The 25,378-nt window shown below is 42.1% G+C and overlaps 1 protein-coding gene and 1 non-coding gene across 2 annotated transcripts; one reads left to right on the plus strand and one right to left on the minus strand.

The window, feature by feature from the left end:
- Nucleotides 1-2,386: 2,386 nt before the first annotated feature.
- LOC133787706 (small nucleolar RNA R71) lies at nucleotides 2,387-2,493 on the minus strand. The gene has a single exon (XR_009872709.1). It is a non-coding gene; the product is annotated as a small nucleolar RNA R71 (small nucleolar RNA).
- Nucleotides 2,494-24,496: 22,003 nt separating this feature from the next.
- LOC133783621 (UPF0481 protein At3g47200-like) lies at nucleotides 24,497-25,378 on the plus strand. Its single transcript, XM_062223270.1, has one exon. The coding sequence runs from the start codon at nucleotides 24,497-24,499 to the stop codon at nucleotides 25,376-25,378; it is 882 nt and encodes a 293-aa protein (XP_062079254.1).

The raw sequence follows: 25,378 nt of genomic DNA on the forward strand, positions 1-25,378 counted from the left end.
CTTGACCTTAGCCCGCCTTTTAAGGGTTATCTTATTTTAGCTCCCTCCTTACTCCACTTCTGACTTCAACCAATCTTGCAGCCATCTACGCGAGGACCGAAAAGTCCGCGACCCTCGGGGTTCAATATGACACACTGGCGAGCTTGCCCCCCATTGAGAAATACTACCGCGTGCTCATGACGGATGAGACGATGGTATTCTGCAAGCTGATTTTCCCAAATCAGACTTTGAATTTGAAGAGGCCCCGGGGGCCGCCCCCAGCTCGCGACAACAGACCGATCGTCGCGGAGGAGATCGCAGACGACGAGGGTGAGGAAGAGGGTGACGAAGTTCCTCTCGTGAGGAGTAGGAAGAGGACCTTGGAGGTCGCCCAGATGATGGACGAGGAGAGGGTCCAATCCGGAGCAGCCGCGGGTCCCTCCGGCCAAGGTAATCCTTACTTATTTAAGAATGTAGATAGGGCCACTGCAGACCCCCGACTGGTTAGGTTCAATCCTAGGCAGCTCGTTCATAAGCGTACAAAATATACGCTTATTAATAACATTTTCAGATTGATTTGGTTGTTTTTCTCAAGAGAAAGTTTCTATTTAATCTGTTTGGTGAATTTGTGCAGTGTGTCGCAATAATTCTGATTTGTTCGAGAATGTTGATAAATGTTTGTTTTAGTAGCTGAAAATTGGCTAACCTTTGGAAATATTGTACAGGCGATATATCGCCTGTCTTGGGCGATATATCGCCACTTATGGAATTCCAAAATTTTGGCTTTGCAGAAACGACATCAGAAACTTGCGTTTTTATCGAGAACATTCGCCAGGCGATATATCGCCTGTATTGGGCGATATATCGGCACGAGGACATTTTTGGAAATTTTCATGGAAATTCGTAGGTTTTTGGATTTTTGTAAAAAGAATAAAAAGAAGATCGAAAGGGGACAGAGAGGAAGCATTCTGACGGCAAAGGGAAAGAAACAGAGAAGAATCCACGTTTATTTCGTTTGTGTTTATTTTTATGTTTTTGAATTTTAGATTGTGTGATGAAGTTTAATATTATGAACTAAATTCTTATTTAGAGTATTTTAATGTAGTCACTGGATATTCTATTCGTCTTTAATGCAATTTCTATGAATCTTTGAATTTATGGTTATCTATTGTTCTTATGTTTAATGCTTGTAATTGATTGGCCATCTGTGGCATGATTATTGGTTTTAATTCAATATCTGAAAAGTGAGAATTGGAATAGCTTTAGACAATAGACATAGATTTCAATTTAGAACGAAAGTATCAAATTGGTTTGTGTAGCAATTAGGTTTTTGTTCTTAATGCGGTTTATGTGTTGAATTTATCACAGACATGTAGAGAATTCACAGGTAAACTGAATATTTTATATCTTGAGAAAGAATAGAATTGTCATTAGTAAACTTGCTAGAACCATAGATCAAAGAAACATATTAGTTGTATTATTGATTGAATAGAATTGAAGGTTGATGAAATTAGAATACTCTAATCTTTCGCTTATATTAAATTTCGTTAATTAAATTGTGCTTTCTTAGTTTATTATTAATTGTTAATTGTCATTAAAATTTCATTAGTCAAATAGAAATAAAAGTTTGCTATTGGTAATTATTAGATCAATTCCCTGACGGAACGATAATCTATTTCCACTACTATTACTTGTTTATTCGATTGCGTATACTTGCGCAGTAGTAAAAATTCGCAACAAGTTTTGGCACCGTTGCCGGGGAATTGATATTCTATTAATATCAAAATAGTTAATTTTTATTCTAATTTGGTTGTTTTTATTATTTGAACTAATCCAAGTTGTCGCATTCTGTTTTAATAGGTGAATCTTTTGTATGCGACGTGAAGGATCTGCAAATCTTGTTCCTGTTAATCCTGAAATCGAAAGATCCTGCAGACAAAACAGAAGGAAAAAGAGGTTGGAAGCATCAATGGCTGCCAACCAAAGAGACGGGGTTAACAACAATGATGGTCAGAATCATATCGCTCAGGACCAAAATGTGCGAGCATTAAGAGATTATGTGCTCCCTGCTGTCACAGGAGTGCACTCGTGCATTAGGCCGCCGACTATTACTGCCAATAACTTTGAGATTAAGCCGGCGATGATACAAATGGTCCAGACCTCTGTTCATTTTGGTGGTCTCCCCAATGAGGATCCTAACTTGCACATAGTGAATTTCCTTGAGCTATGTGCAACGTTTAAGTTTAATGGGGTGAGCGATGATGCAATAAGGCTGAGATTGTTCCCTTTTTCACTAAGGGACAGGGCAAAAATTTGGCTTATTTCTCTACAGGCCAACTCAATCAACACATGGGAGGAACTAGCTCAGAAGTTTCTCTCAAAGTTCTTTCCTCCTGCAAAAGCTGCGAAGTTGAGGGGAGAAATCAATAACTTCTATCAGAATGAGGGAGAGTCATTGTACGATGCATGGGAAAGATTCAAAGACCTGCTCAGGAAATGCCCTCATCACGGTATAGAGAAGTGGATGTTAGTCCATAATTTTTATAATGGGCTTTGCGGTACTACTCGCACTATAATAGATGCAGCAGCAGGCGGTGCTTTCATGAGTAAAGGGGCTGATGAGGCATATGAATTGTTAGAGGAGATGGCTATGAACAATTATCAGTGGCCTGTCGAACGAGACACTTCACAGAGAAAAGTAGCCGGGGTACATGAATTAGATGCTATAACTGCTTTAACTGCTCAGGTTGCTTCATTGACAAAGCAGTTGCAACAAAACAAGATCTCAGCTCAAGCCCAGGCTATACAGATGCAATCAGGGTGTGAAATATGTGGAGGGCCTCATTTATATGAACAGTGTACAGCGGCCAACATGTGTGGTAATATGCCAGTTAATCAGGCTCAGGTACAGGCAGTTGGTACTTTTCAGAGGCCTTATCAGAATCCGTTCTCCAATACTTATAATCCTGGGTGGAGAAATCACCCGAATTTCTCATGGAGAAATAATCAGGGCCAACAGTCACAGTTTCAAGGGCCATACCAGCAGCACATGCCACAACAGCCTATGAATCAAGCCTCATCATCACACCAGCCTAGACCGCAAGATCAACCAGAAAAGCCTAATGAATTGCAAGCAGCCTTGTTGACCCTCACTAATACTCAGACTCAATTCATGACTGAGACAAGATCCTCTATTCGAAACCTTGAGACACAAGTGGGTCAGTTGGCCAACATGCTTAATAACAGACCGCAAGGGAATTTGCCTAGTAATACTGTGGTAAATCCTAAAGAGAATTGTCAAGCAATTTCGTTGAGGAATGGTAAGCAAGTGGAGCAGCCCAGTGTACAAAAGTCAGTGGTTCGGAATGAAGAGTTGGGTGAGAAATCAGATAATAAAGCGAATGGGGTTACTGAAGACCACCAGGGTTCAAACAATAGTCCCCCAAACAAGTGTCCTCCCGTTGTTGATAGTCAGCCAGTTCAAGTTCCATATCCTCAGAGGCTTAGAAAAACTACACTGGATAAACAGTTTTCTAAGTTTTTAGAGGTATTCAAAAAGCTGCACATCAATATTCCATTTGCTGAGGCATTAGAGCAGATGCCTAGTTATGTCAAATTTATGAAAGAGATTCTGTCAAAGAAAAGAAAGATGGAGGAGTATGAGACGGTGGCGCTCACTGAAGAGTGCAGTGCGATATTGCAGAGGAAGTTGCCCCAAAAGTTGAGAGATCCGGGGAGCTTTACTATACCGTGTACAATTGGAAAGTTTGAATGTAAGCATGCTTTGTGTGATTTGGGGGCGAGTATAAATCTGATGCCTTTGTCTGTATTCAGAAGACTTGGTTTGGGGGAGGTTAGTCCTTCAACAGTCACTCTACAATTAGCAGATCGATCAGTGAAACACCCCAGAGGAATCATAGAGGATGTTCTTGTGAAGGTGGATAAATTCATTTTTCCGGCAGATTTCATAGTTCTGGATATGGAGGAGGATATGGATGTACCAATCATTCTGGGCAGGCCATTTTTAGCTACTGGGCAGGCTTTGATTGATGTTCAGAAAGGTGAGCTGACACTGCGAGTTCAGGGCGAAGAAGTGGTATTCAACGTGTTTAAGGCCTTAAAGTTTGCAAATGTCAATGACAACTGTTTCAGAGTTGACCTGGTAGAGAAAGCGGTGGCTGAAATTAATCTCACAGAGGATTCACTTCAGAAGAGCTTGACAATTGGGGATATAGATGCTGAGTTAGACAGTGAGGTCCAAGAGAGTGTACAGTGGTTGAATTCTAAAGGGCCAATTTATAATCGAAAATATGAAGATTTGGGCCAAGGACCTGAGAGACCATTACCATCAGTTCAGAGACCTCCAGAGTTGGAATTGAAATCATTGCCAGCACATCTTCGATATGCTTTCCTGGGTGAGAAGGAGACTTTACCAGTTATTGTGTCTTCTTCTCTTTCTAATGAGGAGATGGAAAAATTGTTAAGGGTGTTGAGAACCCATAAGTTGGCAATTGGATGGACATTAGTAGATATTCAGGGGATAAGTCCATCCACAGTTATGCACAAGATCTTGATGGAAGATGACAGTAAGCCCTCTATTGAAGCACAACGTCGATTGAATCCAGCAATGAAAGAGGTGGTAAGGAAGGAGATCTTGAAGTGGTTAGATGCTGGGGTGATTTATCTTATTTCAGACAGCAGTTGGGTGAGTCCAGTTCAGGTAGTCCCTAAGAAAGGAGGGATTACAGTGGTGAAGAATGACAATAACGAACTTATCCCGACGCGTACAGTTACTGGTTGGAGGATTTGTATAGATTATCGTAAACTGAATAAAGCAACCAGAAAAGATCACTTTCCACTGCCGTTCCTTGATCAGATGTTAGATAGATTGGCTGGACACCAGTATTACTGTTTTCTGGATGGCTATTCAGGGTACCATCAAATAGCCATTGCTCCTGAGGATCAAGAAAAGACGACCTTCACCTGCCCATATGGTACTTTTGCATTCCGTCGTATGCCATTTGGTCTGTGCAATGCCCCTGCCACTTTTCAACGGTGTATGATGGCTATTTTTTCTGATATGGTGGAACGGAGCATTGAGATCTTTATGGATGATTTCTCTGTGATGGGGTCTTCTTTTGACAATTGTTTAATGAATTTGGAGGCTGTGCTGAGAAGATGTGAAGAGGCGAATCTAGTCTTGAATTGGGAAAAATGCCATTTCATGGTAAATGAAGGCATAGTACTTGGGCATAAGGTGTCTAAGAATGGTATTGAGGTCGATAGGGCTAAGATTGCTACTATTGAGAATTTGCCGCCTCCAGTTTCAGTTAAGGGAGTGAGAAGTTTCCTTGGTCATGCGGGGTTTTATAGAAGATTTATAAAGGACTTCTCCAGGATTTCTAAGCCACTCTCAGCTTTGTTGATGAATGGGGTGCCATTTGAGTTTGATGAGAAGTGTCTTGAAGCTTTCAGGATACTAAAGCAGAAGTTGGTGTCGGCACCTATAGTAATTTCACCGGATTGGGACCAGCCGTTTGAGTTAATGTGCGACGCAAGTGATTTTGCAGTGGGTGCGGTTCTGGGGCAGCGTGTTGACAAAGTATTTCGGACTATTTATTATGCCAGCAGAACACTAAATGGCGCTCAGTTGAATTATGCCACCACTGAGAAGGAGCTTCTTGCCATTGTCTATGCATTCGACAAATTCAGGCCGTATTTGATGGGGAACAAAGTTATTGTGTACACTGATCATTCCGCAATCAGGCATCTTATTGCTAAGAAAGATGCTAAACCCAGACTTATTCGTTGGGTGCTTCTTTTACAAGAGTTTGATATGGAGGTTCGGGATAAGAAGGGTACAGAGAATTTGGTGGCGGATCACTTATCAAGACTCGAGTTGGGGGATAAGTCAGAACTTGCTACAGGAGAGATTAATGAGAGTTTCCCAGATGAACAATTATTTGCAATGGAGGATGAGTTTGTGCCATGGTTTGCGGATTATGTGAATTATTTGGCAGCCAACGTAGTGCCACCGGAATTTGTTGGGCAGAGACTGAAAAAGTTTTATCATGATGTGAAGAACTACTACTGGGATGATCCTTTCTTATTTAAACAAGGTCCGGATTTGATTATCAGAAGATGTGTGCCGGAAAGAGAAATGAAGGACATCTTGTTTCATTGCCATGCATCGCCGACTGGTGGACATTTTGGGGGAGCAAGGACTGCTGCAAAGGTCCTTGAATGTGGATTTTATTGGCCTACTCTGTATAAAGATAACTATGACTATGTGAAACGGTGTGATCGTTGTCAAAGGGTAGGTAATATCTCAAGACGTCATGAAATGCCTCTCACTAATATATTGGAGGTTGAATTATTCGATGTTTGGGGTATTGACTTTATGGGACCCTACCCACCGTCGTTCGGTAATTTGTATATTTTATTGGCGGTGGATTATGTAAGTAAGTGGGTTGAAGCAGTTGCTACTTCAACTAATGATGCTCAGGTGGTGGTCAAGTTTCTGAAAAAGAATATTTTCTCTCGTTTTGGCACACCTCGAGCGATTATAAGTGATGAAGGGACTCATTTCGCCAATAATATTTTTGATTCCTTAATGGAGAAGTATGGAATTAAGCACAAGATGGCATTGGGATATCATCCGCAGTCAAATGGGCAAGCGGAAGTGTCAAATCGTGAGATTAAGCTGATTTTAGAGAAGACGGTGCAAGTTAATAGAAATGATTGGTCGAATAAGCTTGATGATGCGTTATGGGCTTATCGGACGGCTTTTAAAACGCCAATTGGTACTTCTCCCTACCGTCTTGTATATGGTAAAGCTTGTCACTTGCCATTTGAATTGGAGCATAGGGCACAGTGGGCGTTAAAGAAGTTGAATTTCAATCCGGCCGCTTCGAAAGCATTAAGGTTAGCTCAACTGAATGAGTTAGATGAATTGCGCCATGATTCCTACGAGAATGCAAGAATCTACAAAGAGAAGACAAAGAAATGGCATGACAATAATATTGTCAATCGGACTTTTCAAGTGGGTGATAAGGTGCTGCTATTCAATTCCCGTCTCAAGTTATTTCCGGGAAAATTAAAGTCTCGATGGTCGGGGCCATTCAATGTTACAAAAGTTTTTCCATATGGGGCTTTGGAGATTCAACAAGGTGATTCTTCGCCGTTTAAAGTTAATGGACAGCGGGTGAAGCATTACTATGGAGGCGAAATTGAGACGAAGGTCAATATTACTCTGGTGGATTCTTGAAGGAAAGTAAGCAGCGTCCGGCTAAATGACGTTAACGACAGCGCTTTTGAGAGGCACCTCATTATTTTGTAATTTATTTTCGTTTTCGTTTTCGTTTGACATTATTATTTTTAATTTCTTTTAGTTTAGTAGAACCGTGAAAAACGTGAAAAAAAGTTTAAAAAAAAAAAAAAAAAATTGTTGAAAAAAAGTTGATGAATTTGAACAGTGTATGGGCGATATATCGCCTAAACCAGGAGATATATCGCCTGGACAACCGATTTGGAGGGGATTTTGGTTTTAAAGTTGGAAATTTTTTCAGTCCCAGGAGATATATCGCCTATCAATGGCGATATATCGGCATCAGTAAATGAGGAGGCGACATATCGGGAGTGGTCCAGGCGAAATATCGCCATACAAGTCAGAGATGCCGTTTTTGGTATAACATGTGGCGATATATCGCCTCATTATTGCGATATATCGGCTAAAGGAATTGTGGCTGCGCTATATCGGGGCTGGAAGAGGCGAAGTATCGGCATGCAAGTCAGAGGCATAGTTCGGCAAATAGCTTGTGGCGATATATCGCCACTTACAGGCGATATATCGCCTGGATGAATTTTTTTGAAAAAAAAAAACAGTCACGTGGGGCGCACATGACCCACTTATATCAGTTATATCAGTCCTAAAACCCACATATTCGACCCCATCTTCCAGAACCGAAACCCTCATTCAAATCCTTCCCAAATTTCACTAAATTTTCCTCTCAAGCACAACACTCTCTCAATCATCTCCATCAAGCACTCAAGGGGCCGATTATTGACGTGATTCATCACCGTTCTGTCATCATCTTCCCATATTCAAGGTACACTCTTGAGTTTTTGTGTGTTTGGTGGTCTATTGAGGAAATTTGAAGAAGTTGATGTTATTTTGGGGCATTGGACGAATTTTTGATATCTATTGCAAGATTGGCTTCTGTGTACTGTTTTTATTATATTGGGAGCATATTCTATACAGTTGGGGAAGATTGTGGGTTGTTTGAGTATTGTAGGCCAATTTTTCTTGATCGCACACTAGGTGTTCGACAAAATTCCTCAGTGAACGGTTTTGGACTATTTTGGATATTCTAGTGTGTTTTTGAGTTGATTTTGGGTTCTCAGTGTATTCAGAGACTATACCTTGTATTTTTGTGCTTCAATTCCTCTATGGCTCCCAAGAAAGCAAAAACCATGTCTACCGTCCAAAGAGCCAATGTCAATTTTTCCCATACCTTTGTTAATCCCACTGCGCAAAATAAATTCGAGGAATGGATAGTAAAGAATAAAACAGTGATAGTAGAGTCTCACTTTAGGCCCAGTGAATTGGATGGCATACTCCCACAAATGATTATCAATCGGAATTGGAAGCAATTATGTGAGCCAAAACTTTTGGCTAATATTAGTTTGGTAAGGGAGTTTTATGCCAACGCTTTTGTTGAGCGGGATGACCACACAGTATTAGTTCGGGGTAAGAAGGTCTGCTACTCTCCACAAGTCATAAACCAGTTCTACGGCCTAAATGATCCTTGGGATGATGATTATCGTGCAGGGGCCGCAGAAAAGGATTACGATTTGCTTCTAAGGGAAATGACGAAGCCTGGTTCCACTTACAAGATGGGGAGTGACATGATTACTCCAAGATCAATTAGGGCTACATGTTTGAGTCCATATGGGCGGTTGTGGAACAGATTCGTCATCAGTACTCTCATGCCTTCCACTCAACAAATGGAGGTGACCACTGAACGTCTTTACTTGCTCTATTGTATCTGTTCGGGCAAGTCGATTAATGTTGGGCGGCTTATTGCTGAGAGTATCAGTTACATAGCGCGAGGGGCCACATCTGGTGGTCATGGGCATGCTTCATTAATTACCAGTCTCTGTAAGGATCAAAGAGTCCCAATGAACATTAATGAAGTATGTGAACAGTCTCCAATCATTAGTCATCAATCGGTGTTACATCAGGATGAGAATTATGGGGGTGTTCCTCGACCCACTGGTTTGGGATACGAGCCTGGTGATCCGAGTCTGTTGTCCTTGCCACCGACCGATGAGCAGCCTGAGACCACAAGGCCGAAGAGAAAGGGGCGGAAACCATCAACTTCTAGAGCTACTGAAGGCTCTAGTTCGCGGCAGTATAGTACCATGAAACAAGACATTGAGGAGTTGAAGAGACAACAACAGCTGTTGTTGCATGGTCAGGCGGATATTCGAGATCGTCAATTCCACATGACGAATTACATGGCCGATTTTTGTGGGGCATTTGCGCGCTATACGGGCTTCAATGATTTTCCACAATGCCCTCCAGAATTGCGCCAGCCATATCAGCCGCCTCCAGATTCAGATGATGAAGAGTAACTGTTCGGTTGTCAGGTTTTTTCTAGTTATTTTATTTTAGTTCAGGTCCTTTGGATTTTGTGAAACAGTGAGGGCACTGTTTATTTCAAGTTTGGGGGACTATTTACTTTTCTTTTGATTTTTTTTTTTATTTCTATTTTTAATGTTGGATGACTGTACGAAACTGTTATTGACTGAGACAGGTGGGCTTCAATGATGATATATGCTAATTCCTTGATGTTGTTAGACTGATGCTTTTGATATGTAGACTATGTGCTTAACCTGTTGGTAATTGATCTGAGTATTGTCATTTGTGTAGTATATGTGTTTTATTTAATTTATGCTTTACATTATATAATTTTATAAGTATTGTGGGAATTGGTATGTACGGTGGATGTTGAAATAAGCTAGAACTTGCTCAGTTGATTTGTTGAGACGAAATGCTAAATGAAGTATTAAGTAGAGATGATTTAGGCAATTTTCTTTGTAAACGTTTGAGCCTTTCTAGCTAACCCATAAAAAAATTTATCCTTAGTTACCCTTTTTGAGCCTAAAGCTTTGTTTTTTTTTGTTCTTGATTATACTATTGAGCCTAAATTTTCCTAACCTCATTATTTTACCTCTTCCTTTGTTATCATAAGCATATAAATTGTGGGAAAGTAGAATGGAAAATAGTGAGGTATTGGTATGATTTGAATGTAGTATGGTTGTACAAAAAAAAGAAGAGAGAGAGAGAAGTTTTTGAGATTATGAAAAAAAAAAAAAAAAAACAAATCACTTTGTCACACTCCTTGATTGTATTTATATAGAAAATATTAAGTTTGGGGGAGTGTGATTTGAAAAAAAAAAAAAGTGATAAGTATAGAAAAAAATGATACAAAAAGAAAAGAAGAAAATGATGAAAGTGTTGTAATCTCTCTCTCTCTCTAATTGTATAAAAGGGTGATTTTTGGTGTGGTGAAGAGAAAGTTGGCTAGTTTTGAGGTTTATATGCTTATGGTAATTTCGAGCCTAAATGACTATTTATCTACCTTTACCTAAGCCTAATGTTATGAGCCTATAAAAGTCCTTTTGATCTACTTGATACAGATTTTATATTAGTGGAGACAAGTTAATTGAGCAAGCTTATGGTGAATTTTGATGGGTTTGTGGTATGAATGAATGTTGATACTTGTAAAATTATATTTTGTATGGTATTTGTTAAATGAAATATGTATTTGTATGAATGACAGTATTTGGAGAAATTATTGATATGTTGAAATTCTAGTCACATGATCTGAAGCATTGGTTGAGCGATTGAAGAGGAATTGGAATTTTTGAGAAAAATTATGCCCCTTGTCTAAGTTTAAATTTTTCTGTGAAGTTAAGTCATCCAATAGTTTTTTTTTAGTTTTGGATTGTTTCTTTGTTCTTTCTTTTGTTTGCTTGAGGACAAGCAATCAGTCAAGTTTGGGGGTGTGATAAGCGTACAAAATATACGCTTATTAATAACATTTTCAGATTGATTTGGTTGTTTTTCTCAAGAGAAATTTTCTATTTAATCTGTTTGGTGAATTTGTGCAGTGTGTCGCAATAATTCTGATTTGTTCGAGAATGTTGATAAATGTTTGTTTTAGTAGCTGAAAATTGGCTAACCTTTGGAAATATTGTACAGGCGATATATCGCCTGTCTTGGGCGATATATCGCCACTTATGGAATTCCAAAATTTTGGCTTTGCAGAAACGACATCAGAAACTTGCGTTTTTATCGAGAACATTCGCCAGGCGATATATCGCCTGTATTGGGCGATATATCGGCACGAGGGCATTTTTGGAAATTTTCATGGAAATTCGTAGGTTTTTGGATTTTTGTAAAAAGAATAAAAAGAAGATCGAAAGGGGACAGAGAGGAAGCATTCTGACGGCAAAGGGAAAGAAACAGAGAAGAATCCACGTTTATTTCGTTTGTGTTTATTTTTATGTTTTTGAATTTTAGATTGTGTGATGAAGTTTAATATTATGAACTAAATTCTTATTTAGAGTATTTTAATGTAGTCACTGGATATTCTATTCGTCTTTAATGCAATTTCTATGAATCTTTGAATTTATGGTTATCTATTGTTCTTATGTTTAATGCTTGTAATTGATTGGTCATCTGTTGCATGATTATTGGTTTTAATTCAATATCTGAAAAGTGAGAATTGGAATAGCTTTAGACAATAGACATAGATTTCAATTTAGAACGAAAGTATCAAATTGGTTTGTGTAGCAATTAGGTTTTTGTTCTTAATGCGGTTTATGTGTTGAATTTATCACAGACATGTAGAGAATTCACAGGAAAACTGAATATTTTATATCTTGAGAAAGAATAGAATTGTCATTAGTAAACTTGCTAGAACCATAGATCAAAGAAACATAATAGTTGTATTATTGATTGAATAGAATTGAAGGTTGATGAAATTAGAATACTCTAATCTTTCGCTTATATTAAATTTCGTTAATTAAATTGTGCTTTCTTAGTTTATTATTAATTGTTAATTGTCATTAAAATTTCATTAGTCAAATAGAAATAAAAGTTTGCTATTGGTAATTATTAGATCAATTCCCTGACGGAACGATAATCTATTTCCACTACTATTACTTGTTTATTCGATTGCGTATACTTGCGCAGTAGTAAAAATTCGCAACACTCGTCCATCGTCACCATAGGAATCCGGACCTGGATACGCTCCTACTCCATTGTGTTGACCGGCTCGTGCTGGACAACCAAGAGAGTCGGCCTTGGGGTACCGTAGTAGTAGATAACACCCTAGCTTTTAGGTCGATCCTTTTTGAGGAGTATGGGACCAACTTACGCACGTGGCCGGCGCTCCAGAGGGGCATCTATGCTCCGGGGATTAGGCAGTATGTAGAAGAGTCCAGCCCCGAGTCAGAACCGGACCTAGAACCTGCGCCAGTTCGTGAGATAATCGTCTTAGGCTCTTCTAGCTTGGGGGGTAGGGCTCCCTTAGCATTCGCTTACTTATTGCCTTTGAACTTCTGCTTATATTTCTGCATGATTGCTACCTTGTAATAACCATGTTTTTTGTTCTTGGCGGAAGAGATGTCTCAGCCCGGAGGTACTCTGCGGGGCGTGGTCTTCGGCGGGAACCCCCCAGCGGGGCCAAGGTTGAAAAGGCTTCGAGAGTCCAAGAGCTCGGCTAGGACCTCCACCAAATCCTCGGCTAAGGAGAAGGAGAAAGCCCCTCCATCCCAGGTCGCGGGGGCGATCCTTCCTGTCACCAGGACAGGACCCATGCCCTCGCCACCCCAATGATCTCCATTAGCCGTCCAGGACGGGGTAATGGAGATCGGGACTCCGGGCGCGGCAGCCCCGGATGTGCGCATCCCGGTCGATCCCCAGGATCTGGAGAAGATGCCAGAAGCATTCCGGGGGACGGTGTATGAGTCGGCGAGCTATGCCGTCAGCCATTTCTACAAGCTCAAGGAGAAGGAGCTCCGGGCCATCGAAACAACGAGCCCGGTCCGAGTTATAGAGTCTTCGATGGATATGACCCTAACGGTAAACTGCCCCATTCTTTTAAAGCTTTAACACTCACACGCCGCCTTTTTTCTTCCAGTTAGTTAATTTATCCTTCCTTTCTTGCAGGGCATTGCTGCCGCATACAGAGGTATCGCTAGGGCCAAGGCTCAGCTCGAGGGTATGGAGGCTTAGCGCCAGACCGCCCTTCAGGAGGCTCAGGAGGCGAAAGACGCGCTGGCGGCCTCTAAAGTTGAGCTAGAGAAGATCCGCTCCGAGAACCAAGAGCTTAAAAACTTCCTGGCCGCGTCGCGGACGGATCTCGAGGTAGCGAAGACCGAGGCCCAGGCCGCCATGGAAGCCGAGCGGGCCGTCTCGGAGCAGTCCTTGCAAGACCTGTTCTATCACTGCTGGTCCCACAATCCGGATGCGGACTTTTCTTTCATGCCGCCGAACCTCTGGGCATTTTTGCTGCCGAAGCTCCAAGCCCGCCTAAATAAAGAGGTACCTCCCTCGGAGACTGGAGAGGCCTCTTTCGCGGCGGAGCAGGACGAGACCGCGACCTCTAAAGGGCCAACTGAGGGGGCTTAGGATACTTTGAGCATTTTGAACTATTTTATTTTCCATTGTAATTTTTTCATGAGGTGTTTCCACCTCGAGACGATTTGCTAAGCAATTTTAACATATATATATATTTTATGCTTTTGGCTACAATTCATCTCTTTATTTTTATGAACTTAGTTCGGGTTAACTGTTATTTATATCCCGGGCTTTTAAAGAAGAGCCATGATCAAAATTAAAGTTAACCCCTAAGTTTTATGACCTGGTTAAAACCAGGAACTTATTTTGAAAACTTAGTTCGCGTCAACTTTTATCCATATCCCGGGCTCTTTAAGGAAGAACCACGGTCAATAAATTTTAGTTAACTCCTAAGTTTTATGACCTGGTTAAAACCAGGAACTTATTTTGAAAACTTAGTTTGCGTCAACTTTTATCCATATCCCGGGCTCTTTAAGGAAGAACCACGATCAATTAATTTTAGTTAACTCCTAAGTTTTATGACCTGGTTAAAACCAGAAACTTATTTTGAAAACTTAGTTCGCGTCAACTTTTATTCATATCCCGGGCTCTTTAAGGAAGAACCACGGTCAATAAATTTTAGTTAACTTCTAAGTTTTATGACCTGGTTAAAACCAGGAACTTATTTTGAAAACTTAGTTCGCGTCAACTTTTATCCATATCCCGGGCTCTTTAAGGAAGAACCACGGTCAATAAATTTTAGTTAACTTCTAAGTTTTATGACCTGGTTAAAACCAGGATTGGACTTAGTTCGTGATAACCCTTATCCATAGATAAAAATTAACACCTAAGTCGTTAAGGAGACCTGGTTGTATCCAGGTACCATATGCCCCCCAAGTAACTGGGAAAGGGTCTTTCGTGGTTACTTTAAAATCACACTTGCAAATAAAGAGAAACATTTGATTTTTATTTATACATGGAAGGTGACCTTCTAGGCCTTACAAGTGGATCATTGATAGTATTTCTTTAGGTGGATGGCATTCCAAGTCCGCGGGACCGCCCCTCCATCAAGTCGCGCCAACTTATAAGTTCCCTCCTTGATGACTTCGACGACCTGGTATGGTCCTTCCCAGTTTGGTCCCAAAACCCCATCTTTGGGATCTTTCCCGGCCAGGAAAACTCTCCTTAAGACCAAATCGCCGACGCTAAAGGCACGTCTTTTGACCTTAGTGTTGAAGTAGCGGGTGATCTTCTGTTGATAATGGGCGAGCTGGAGTTGTGAATCTTCTCGTCTTTCATCCACTAAGTCTATGGCATAGGAGTTCATGGTTCTTGTCTTGGTCGTAGGACTGGACCCTATGTGACAGAACTTTAACCTCCACGGGGAGGACTGCTTCACTCCCAAAGGTTAGGGAGAAAGGAGTGTGACCCGTGGGAGTCCGATGTGAGGTCCGATATGCCCACAGGACTTGGGGGAGCTGTTCTGGCCAGATCCCCTTTGCCTCATCTAGCCTCTTCTTGAGGCTCGCCTTCAGAGTTTTGTTGACAGCCTCGACCTGGCCGTTCGCCTGGGGATAGGCCACGGACGAGAAGCTTTTCACAATTCCGTGCCTTTCGCAAAATTCGGTGAACAGATCGCTGTCAAATTGAGTGCCGTTGTCGGAGACGATCTTCTTAGGTAGGCCAAATCGACATATGATGCTTTTAACCACGAAGTCTAGCACCTTTTTCGATGTTATTGTCGCCAACGGCTCTGCTTCGACCCACTTGGTGAAGTAGTCAATGGCTACTACGGCGTAACGGACCCCGTCCTTTCCGGTAGGCAGGGCGCCTACTAGATCTATCCCCCAAGCGGCAAATGGCCAGGGAGACGAAATCATTTTTAGCTCGACTGGAGGAGCTCGGGCAACCGCAGCGAATCGCTGACACTTGTCGCACCTTTTTACATATGAGATCGAGTCTTTGGACAGAGTCAGCCAGTAATAACCTTGCCGGAGAACCTTTAAGGCCAGGCTTTGCCCCCCAGTGTGGTCTCCGCAGAATCCTTCATGAACTTCTTGCAGGATGGCCTTCGCTTCACTTGGAAGAACGCACCGGAGGAGAGGTAGGGAATACCCACGTCCGTACAGCACCCCTTCGATTAGCGTATATCTCGGAGCTTGATAAAGGACTCGCTATGCGTCGTTGCGCCCTTCGGGTAACTTGCCCTCGACGAGATACTCAATAATGGGAGTCATCCAGGTCGGCCTGATGACAATCATTTCAATTTCTGCCCGATCCCCGTCTATGCTAGGCTTCTCCAAGAACTCAACTGGCACCAACCCCAGGGTTTCTGTCTCTCCCGAGGTGGCGAGCTTGGCGAGAGCATCTGCGTTGGCGTTCTGCTCCCGAGGTATCTGTTTGATTGACCCTCGCCCAAACGCAGACAGCTCGGACTTTACCTTGGCCAAATAGGCGGCCATCTTGGGACCCCGCGCCTGATATTCGCCTAGAACCTGATTCACCACGAGCTGGGAATCGCTGAAGCATTGGACAGAGCTCACCTTTAGCTCACTAGCTATCCTAAGTCCAGCCAACATAGCCTCGTACTCTGCCTCGTTGTTAGACGCCTTGAACCCAAACCTTAGCGCCGAGTGGAATCTATGTCCCTCTGGGGATATCAGAATGATTCCGGCCCCGGAGCCGTTCTCGTTAGATGAGCCATCAATGAAGATCTTCCACGACGAGGGTGGGGAGGCGACCTGAGGTGAGTCTTCTGATGGAATCTCCTGGAATCCCGTGCATTCCGCCACGAAGTCGGCCAAGGCCTGACATTTTATGGTGGTTCGGGGAGTATAGAAAACCTCGAACTGACTGAGTTCGACCGCCCACTTTAGCAAGCGTCCCGATGCTTCAGGCTTTTGCAAAACCTGCCTTAAAGGCTGATCGGTCATGACGTGTATAGAGTGGGACTGGAAGTATGGCCTGAGCTTTCGCGAGGCCGTGATTAGGCAGAACGCCAGTTTTTCCATCATTGGGTATCTTGATTCAGCTCCGATGAGTCTCTTGCTGACGTAATAGACCGGTTTCTGAGCCTGGTCCTCTTCTCGCACCAAAACGGCACTAGCCGCGTCCTCAGTGACGTCCATGTAGAGGAAAAGAGGTTCTCCTACCTTGGGTTTTGATAGCACAGGCGGTTCAGCCAAATGCGCTTTTAGGTCGAGGAATGCGCTTTCGCACTCTACTGTCCATTCGAACTTCTTGTTTCCCCGGAGCAGGTTGTAGAAGGGCAAACACTTATCGGTCGATTTGGAAATGAACCGGTTCAGTGCTGCCACTCTTCCTGTAAGGCCTTGGACATCTTTCCGCGACCTGGGGGAAGGAAGCTCAAGCAGTGACCTGATCTTGTCGGGGTTTGCCTCGATTCCTCGGGTATTGACTATGAAACCCAAGAATTTCCCCGATGCGACACCGAAAGTGCATTTCTGAGGATTGAGCCTCATGCCATATTCTCGCAGTATGTTAAAACATTCTTCCAGGTCGGCGACGTGGTTGCTGGCAATCTTTGACTTGACAAGCATATCATCGACGTACACCTCCATGTTTTTCCCGATCTGGTCCGCGAACATTCTGTTTACTAGCCTTTGGTAGGTAGCTTCGGCATTCTTCAGGACAAACGGCATGACCTTATAGCAATAGACATTAGTCGGGGTCATGAAGCTGGTATGCTCCTGGTCTGCCGGATTCATCGCGATTTGATTGTAGCCTGAGTACGCATCCATGAAGGACATGAGCTCGTGCCCCGCCGTGGCATCCACCAGCTGATCGATCCTCGGCAACGGGAAGCAATCCTTGGGGCAGGCTTTATTCAGGTCGGAGAAGTCAATACAGGTCCGCCACTTCCCGTTGGGCTTTGGAACTAACACGGGATTGGCAACCCAAATGGGAAATTTGGCTTCGCGGATAAAGCCACACTTTTTGAGCCGGGCCACTTCTTCTTCAAGGGCTTCGGCTCGGGTTGTCCCTAAACGTCTCTGCTTTTGAGACTTGGCAGGGACGCTTTTATCCAGGTGGAGCGTGTGCATGATGACGCTTGGACTGATCCCTATCATGTCCTCGTGCGACCATGCGAATACGTCCAGGTTTTTCTGCAGAAACGTAGTCAGCTCCTCCTTTCTTTTGTCACAGAGGTTCTTCTCGAGCTTAACCGTCCGTGATGGGTTTTGTTTATCGATGCTTACCTCCTCGAGCTCCTTAATAGCTTGGAGCTCGGACCTGTCCTCGCCTACACGGGGGTCAATGTCCTCGCTTAGGGCGAGCTTTTCGCCTTCAGAAATCTGAGGTTTTTCAATCTCAGGAGCCGCCTTGGGTCCTTGAGATTCCTCTTCATCCTGAATGGCCATCGTCATCTGCCCGGGTTTAGATTTTCCCTTCATGGAAATGCTGTAGCATTCCCTGGCAGCGAGCTGATCGCCCTTGATAGTACAGACCCCTGTTGAAGTAGGGAACTTCATGGCGAGGTGCCGGACGGAAGTGATAGCCTCGAAAGCAATGAGCGTAGGTCGGCCCAAAATGGCATTGTAGGCAGTGGAGCAATCAATGACCACGAATTCGAGTAGTTTGGACACTGTTCGGGACTCGTCTCCCAGGGTGATCACCAGTTCGATCGTCCCTATCGCTGCTGATCCTTCTCCTGAAAAACCATATAGCATCATCGAGGTTGCCTTCAGCTCGGAGACGGTCAGACCCATTTTTTCTAAGGTGGACCGGAATAGGAGGTTTACCGAGCTCCCATTGTCCACCAACACTCTCCTTACTTTCCGGTTGGCGAGCTGGACTGCTACGACCAAGGGATCGTTATGAGGGAATTGGACATGGCCTGCGTCTTCCTCCGTGAAAGTTATCGGTTGTTTCTCTAATCGTTGCTGTTTTGATTGACGCTGTTCCGGGGCGAAATCCGCTCCGTTGTGGGCCTTCAATTCATTCACATACCTCTTCTGGGCGCCTCTACTCGTGCCAGCCATGTGTGGTCCTCCAGAGATGGTGGATATCTCGCCCTCGACCACGGGGGGAAGGACGTCCTGAACTACCCGAGGTCCGGGCTGACTGGCTGGGACCTCCGGAACGGGTCGACTTGCCGGGACCCTGTTCCGCGAGTATTGCGCCAATGGACCTGCTCGGATGAAAGTCTCGATTTCATCTTTGAGGTGCCTGCAGTCGTCGGTATTGTGCCCGACGTCGTTATGAAAACGGCAGAATTTGGAAGCGTCCCTCTTTCCCTTAGGGTGTTTCAATGGCTCCGGCCTCTTCCAGGGGACCCGAGTAGCGTTGGCCAGGAAAATATTTTCCCTGGTCTGGGTGAGCTCGGTATATGTTGTGAACACGGGCTTGAATTTATCCACAGAGTTATTCTTCTTTTGACCGTGCTGGTTGTTTTCACCATTCCCTTTTCTTTTGCCACCACCGGGCTGGTTATTCTGCGCAACGTCGGGAATCGCCACTACGATCTCTGTCCCCGTCCCAGCGGGCTTCTCAGGGACCTGGCTGGTCCCTGCGGCTGAAGCTTCAGCTTCTTCCAAGTTTATCCACTCTTGGGCTCTGTTAAGGAATTCGCTAACCGAGCTGACTCCCCTCCTTTGAATATCTTTCCACAAGTCTCCACCGACCAGGATTCCGGTCCTCATGGCCATGAGTTTGGAGCTATCGTCAGCGTCCCTGGCTCGAGCAGCGACATTTGCAAATCTGCTCAAGTAGGCTTTCAGCGTCTCACCAGGCTGCTGTCTCACGTTAGCTAGGGAGTCGGCCTGGACTCGGGCGACCTGGGAGGCTCGGAATGTCCTTTTGAAGTCAGCCGAAAATGTCTTCCAGGAGCTGATTGACTGCCTTTTACTCTGCTTGAACCACTGCCTGGCGGGCCCAGTTAGGGTGGAAGGAAAGATCAAGCAACGAAGCTCCGGTCCGATGTTATGGGCCATCATCAGGGTGTTGAACATCCCTAAATGGTCAGACGGGTCCCCGTCCCCGTTGAACTTTGACAAGTGGGGCATACGAAAGCCAGAAGGGTATGCCGTTGCTGCTATATTGGGGGCGAAGAGTTCCATCTCGTCCCCTGAATCATATTCGTCTTTTTCTTTTTCCGATAGGAGCTTCTTCATCAGCTCCTCCATCTGAGTTAGGCGCTCTAGGGTTTTGTCCTGAGATCCTGGGTTATCCCGGGGCTGTTCAACAGCTCCGGACCCGCTGTACATATTAGGTGGGTTGTTGCCCCTCCTATCTTGAGATAGGTTATTTGGGACATTTCCACCGTTACGTACTTCGGATCGGACCCCCACTGAGCGGGCCTGGCTACCATCCCTAACTCGATCCTCTCTGTGAGAATTGAGGCGATCTCGAAGGTCGCCTCCCTGGGTAGTATGGTGACTTTGTGCTGAACTTAGTCGCTGGCGCAGGTCTCCTCCCGAGAGATCACTCCGTCCACTACCGGTCCAGTGACTCCTGCTGGACAGGCTCGGGGTGCGTCTTTGGCGGCTCCGACCTGATCCTTCCCCCGGCACCCTGCTGCGCCAGGAGAGCCCAGCTGACGGCGGGTCTCTCCTACTATTTCCGTAGGTCGAGATGTCTCGGACGGGCTGAGGAGACGAATATCTGATGGGAGAAGGAGGATGCCTGACTGGGGAGGCGATCCTAGTGCCGTCCGGACGGACTAAATTTGGTGGGGGCCTCTTGGCCCTGCCAGCTTGCTGGTCCCGCGCTGGGCGAGCTGGACGAGGAACTGGACGTTCTTCGGGGACGGGCTGACGTCTCTGGCTCTCCTCGGCCCTTCTTCGGGAATTTCCTCGATCTCTTCTGGGCGTCCTCGAGGAAGGCTGAGATCTAGGGGTTGACGTCCTAACCGAACGGCTGTACTGCTGCTGTCTGGTCCGAGGCATTTCCCTGAAGTTCGCCTCTTGATGGTGTGATGAAGGGGTGGAGTTGGCTGCAGGAAGTCTACCCGAACGGCTATGCCTGGACCGATTACTCCGGCGAGACTTAGGAGCCTCGCCTTGCCTCTCTCCAACGTTAACGTTGGTTGTGAGAGGGGGTAGTCGGCTCAGAATATCCTGGATTTGCTGACCAGCTGCTGCTAACTGGCTCCTCAGCTGAGCATTCTCCATCTCCACCGCAGTGTAATAACATGGATTCGGATTAGGCGGCCGGGGCGCTGAACTACCAGTGTCGTCTTGGCCCGCCGGCTGCTTCCCTGGCCTCTGCTGGACTTCAGGAACTTGCTCATCAGGGATGGCAACCTGGTGGGCCTCCTGCCCATCATGCTGTTCTGTTTCGTTGCCATGCCTGGATCGAGTGGTCACCATAGTTGGATGTTTGCGGTAATACTAATCGAACTTGCTCTCAACGAAAGCACCAAACTGTTGACGCGGTTCTTCGGCAACAGGAAATTAAGAGAAGAAGAGAAAGGGATTAGTGCTGAAAGTAGAACCGTCACAGATATGAAATCTTAAGGAAAGAACTAGGTGACTCAAGACACGTTTTTAAGTGGTTCGAAGGTTAAAATCCTTCTACTCCACTAGTCAATATTATTGATACTCTCTGGGTATTTGGTTTACAAAGTATATATTTCTTCAAAGACTATTTTTTCCAACCCCTATCAACTCCCAGGGTCTCCATATTTATAGGAGGAGGCACCTGGAAGTTGGTAGGGAGGTCATCCCGTGACCTTACCATTTGTCATATCAACTCTGTGACATTCATGATTAATTCCTAAACCTGACACATAAGTGTGGTCTAATCAGCATGGAAGGAGATAATGGGCCGCACGGCCCAACCCGTCCGTGGGTGTCTGAATACGCACGTTCCTGCTGAGTGTCCGAGAAGTCAGGGGGATATCAGGCACGTGATGTCAGATATATGCACGTTTATCTTGCATGTGCTGACTTCCCATAGGGTCAGAACTTCCTGAGCAGCTCGTGACATGAGCAGTTCGTAACCCGAGCTGCTCCCGTGGTGTGGCCTTCGGATGTCACTCTCAGCCTCTGGGGCAACAAATGCGAGCTGGAAACAGGACCCCCTCGAGCTGAGAAGGTCCGTCCTGGAAATAGGATCTCCGGCCTGCGGGCGCCTCGGACTAAACCTGATTAGTCCGAGGCTCGTCCTGCTAATCAGCCCGTGGGAAAACCAGGGCGTACAGGGCCTGATTGGTTCGTGATTGAAAAATTGCATTTCTAAAATAAAATCTGAATTTATAGTTTGAAAATAGGGAATTTTTCAAAAATATGGCTTTTATATCATTAATGTACAAAAATATGGAAGTTATACTTTTCTTAATTTGTATGGAAACTTTATTAAAGAAAAAGTTAAAGTATGGGAAACACAATTAGTAGCTAACTAAAGTATAGAAATGTCACATTTTTTTTATCATAGTTATGTTTTCTTTGATTTTGAAGGTAATTTTTTTTTATTTTTTTCCATCATTTTTTTATTATTTATTTATTTTCCTTACTTGTTTTTTCTTCCATTTTTTCCTTTTTTTTTTCTACCAATTTTTTCTTTCATCTTTTTTTCTTTCAATTTTTTCATTATTATTCTTCTTCTTTTTTTTTTTCATTTTTATTCATTTATCTATCTTTTTTTCTTTCATTTGTATTGTTTTTTTCTTATTTTTTCAGTTTTTTTCATTCTATTTTTTCTTCATTTATTTATTTATTATTTTCTCCTTCCATTTTTTTTTCTTTTTTCACACATATGATCTTTTTCTTTTCTTTTTTTTTTCTTCTTCCATTTTTTTTCTACAAATTTTTTCATTCATATTTTTTTTCCTTTCATTTTTCCATTATTTTTCTTCTTCTTCTTTTCATTCTTATTTATTCATCTATTTTTTTTTCATTCATCATTTCTTTTGTTTTTTTTTTCATTTTTGTACTTATTATTTTCTCATTCTATTTTTTCTTCTTTTTTTTTACACATATATTTTAACATTACATAATTATTCTACTATTTTTTTATTTATTATCTTTTATTATTGTAATTTTTTTTATAGTTTTTTCCACTATATGTAAAAAAAATTCAAATCAATTTTTTCAGCATTTTCTTTTTACTGTAACACTTATAGGAATACCAAAATTTGCAAAGAAAACTAATAAAAATATGAAAACGTGAATGAGTAACTGGTTACCTTCACATTCTTTGTATGTATATTTCTGAGGGTAACTGGTTACTTTCACGTTCTGGTGTGTGTATATTTATGGTTTCTTTATGGTAACTAGTTACTTATGTTAGTAAAATCATAGTTACTTCTTCTTCCTTTTTTAATGAAGTGTTCTTCCATTTTTCCCTTCAAATTTGATGTTTCTTTTCATATTTAATATGAGTAACTCGTCACCCCTCCTAGGTTACTGGTTACCCCTCTTATGGCAGAAAGTTACTCATCTCAGGATAACTGGTTACCCATCCTGGTGCATGTTATTTAACTTAACTCTAGGATTTTTTTTAAGATCAATCAAGTAACTGGTTACCCTACCCAGGATTTGAAAAAAAAACGTACAATCTAAAAAAAAAAATGTTTATAATAAATAAATAATAATTTTAAAAACAATTCATATTAAAAAAATTTGCAAAACAACCAAAGAAAAATTTAATATAAAAACAATATAAAAAAACAAATAACCTAAAAAAATAATAATCAAATTACAAACATACCCTTCCAAATTTGATTAAGAGTAAAACTATGGCATAAACCAACTTTTATACAAAAATATGGGAAAATAAACCCATAAAAGTGAAAATTCTTAAAAAAAGCCATAGATTAACTTTTTGTTGAAAAAAAAGCAATATTTTTGCACACTCTATTAAAAATCCCATATAAAATGTAATTTCCTCTTGAAAATATGTTTTTGAAAATGTGATTGGTTCAGCATCTAAAAACTGTTTTTGGGTTTTAAAAAACTGAATATATGATTGGTATGGAATCTAAAAATATAAAAAAGTGACAGATTTGTAGAATTTTAGGATACAATGATTTGAAATAAGAGAAAACGTGATTTTCTTGTTTTTGATTTTATAACACAAAATTAGAATACTGATTTGAATTTTATTTTCAAAAATATCTTACCAATCACTTATTCTTGTAGGTCCCACTGTTTTCAAGTTTTTAAAATGATAAAATTAGATTTGGATACTCTACCAATCACAACTCTCTCACGATAACTTACCATTGAAAATTGGTCTTTTACAATATATAGGAAAATGACTACCTATTGGTACTTTTAGTATGAATAATTAAGTTGGAACTAATTATTTTTTCATGACGACGTATAATGTAGTTACACAAGATTTCTCACACAAATTTATAGAATATTTAAGATAATTTAGGATGTTGAAATCATTATTGCAAATAACTTATTGCATGCACGTATAAATATCGAAACAAGCACGTGTGTAATAAGCAATTTGAATCATGATTTCGACATCCTAAATTATTTGGAATTTCTTGAAAATGTGTAGAAGTTCTCATGCACATTATACACTGTCATGTAAAATACAAATAGAGTTGGAACTTATAAATGTACAGAAAATACTAAAAGCATTTATAGAAAGTGATTAAAAATAGTCACTACTATAGTGATACATATATATATATATTCTAGATAAAAAGTTTATATTTAACCGATTTTCTTGATTTTAATGATTTTTTTTATAACTTTAATGATATTTTTTATAATAATATTTAAAATAAATAGTATTTTTGTTTCTTGAACTTATGGCACTATCAGATTGTGCCCCTAAAAAACACGGTGTATTTGTCATTATTTTATATAGAGAAATAAATGAAACGATATTATTTTGTACTCTAATTTATAATTTTTTTTAAAGCTAAAATTTCAGGAACCTATCATTTGTAAAGTCCCAAAAATGCTCCGTAATGTAGATGATGAAAAACATTACACTCCTCAGTTAGTTTCCATTGGCCCTTTTCATCATGGCCAAGAAAGCTTGAAGGAAATGCAATTTCACAAGGAGAATTATTATTTGAAAAACTTTCTTAATGAACGTTCTACAAAGAAGAAAGAGGAAATCTCACAGTTCATTCAAGAACATTTTGAAAATATGATCAGGTCTAAATATGTTGGTCCCATAGAGCTTGATGACAATGAGTTCAAAGATATTATTCTCACTGATGCTTGCTTCATATTTGAACTCTTTTCCTTAACGTGTGAAGGAAAAAGGCCAGGAGATTACATATTCTCAACTCCATTATTATTATATTGGACAAAGAAGGACTTGGTAATGTTTGAGAACCAGATTCCATTATCTTTTCTTCAGAACCTATACGACTTTACCAACCCTAAGCCTGGCCACTCACGGTCGTTTCTGGAGCTTTCCATGAAATTCTTTCAACTTAAAATTCCTTCAGACCACTTGGATGGAATAAAACACTTCACTGACTTGTACAGAAGGTCTTGGCTCCCAAAAGAAAATTTTAAGAGTGATTATCGTACAAATTTCTACGATCTTAGATACACTGCAACAAAGCTAGACAAAGCCGGTGTTGATTTTGCTCCTCCACCACCCAAAGAAGACTCAACACCGCTAACAAGAGTTAAGGTTTCGAGGCAGGGATGGCGGTGGTGCAAATTCATACCATGTTTGAATTCCCTCAAGCTTCAACTTCCTGTTTTGAAGATACAGAATAACACAGAATGCATTTTGCTAAATGTGATGGCAATGGAACAATGTCAACCTGATCCGCAGTCCAAGACTCCCATCTGTAGCTACATTTTGGCTAATGGATAA

This window comes from Humulus lupulus, chromosome 6, assembly GCF_963169125.1.
Source record: "Humulus lupulus chromosome 6, drHumLupu1.1, whole genome shotgun sequence".
Classification (NCBI taxonomy): domain Eukaryota; kingdom Viridiplantae; phylum Streptophyta; class Magnoliopsida; order Rosales; family Cannabaceae; genus Humulus; species Humulus lupulus.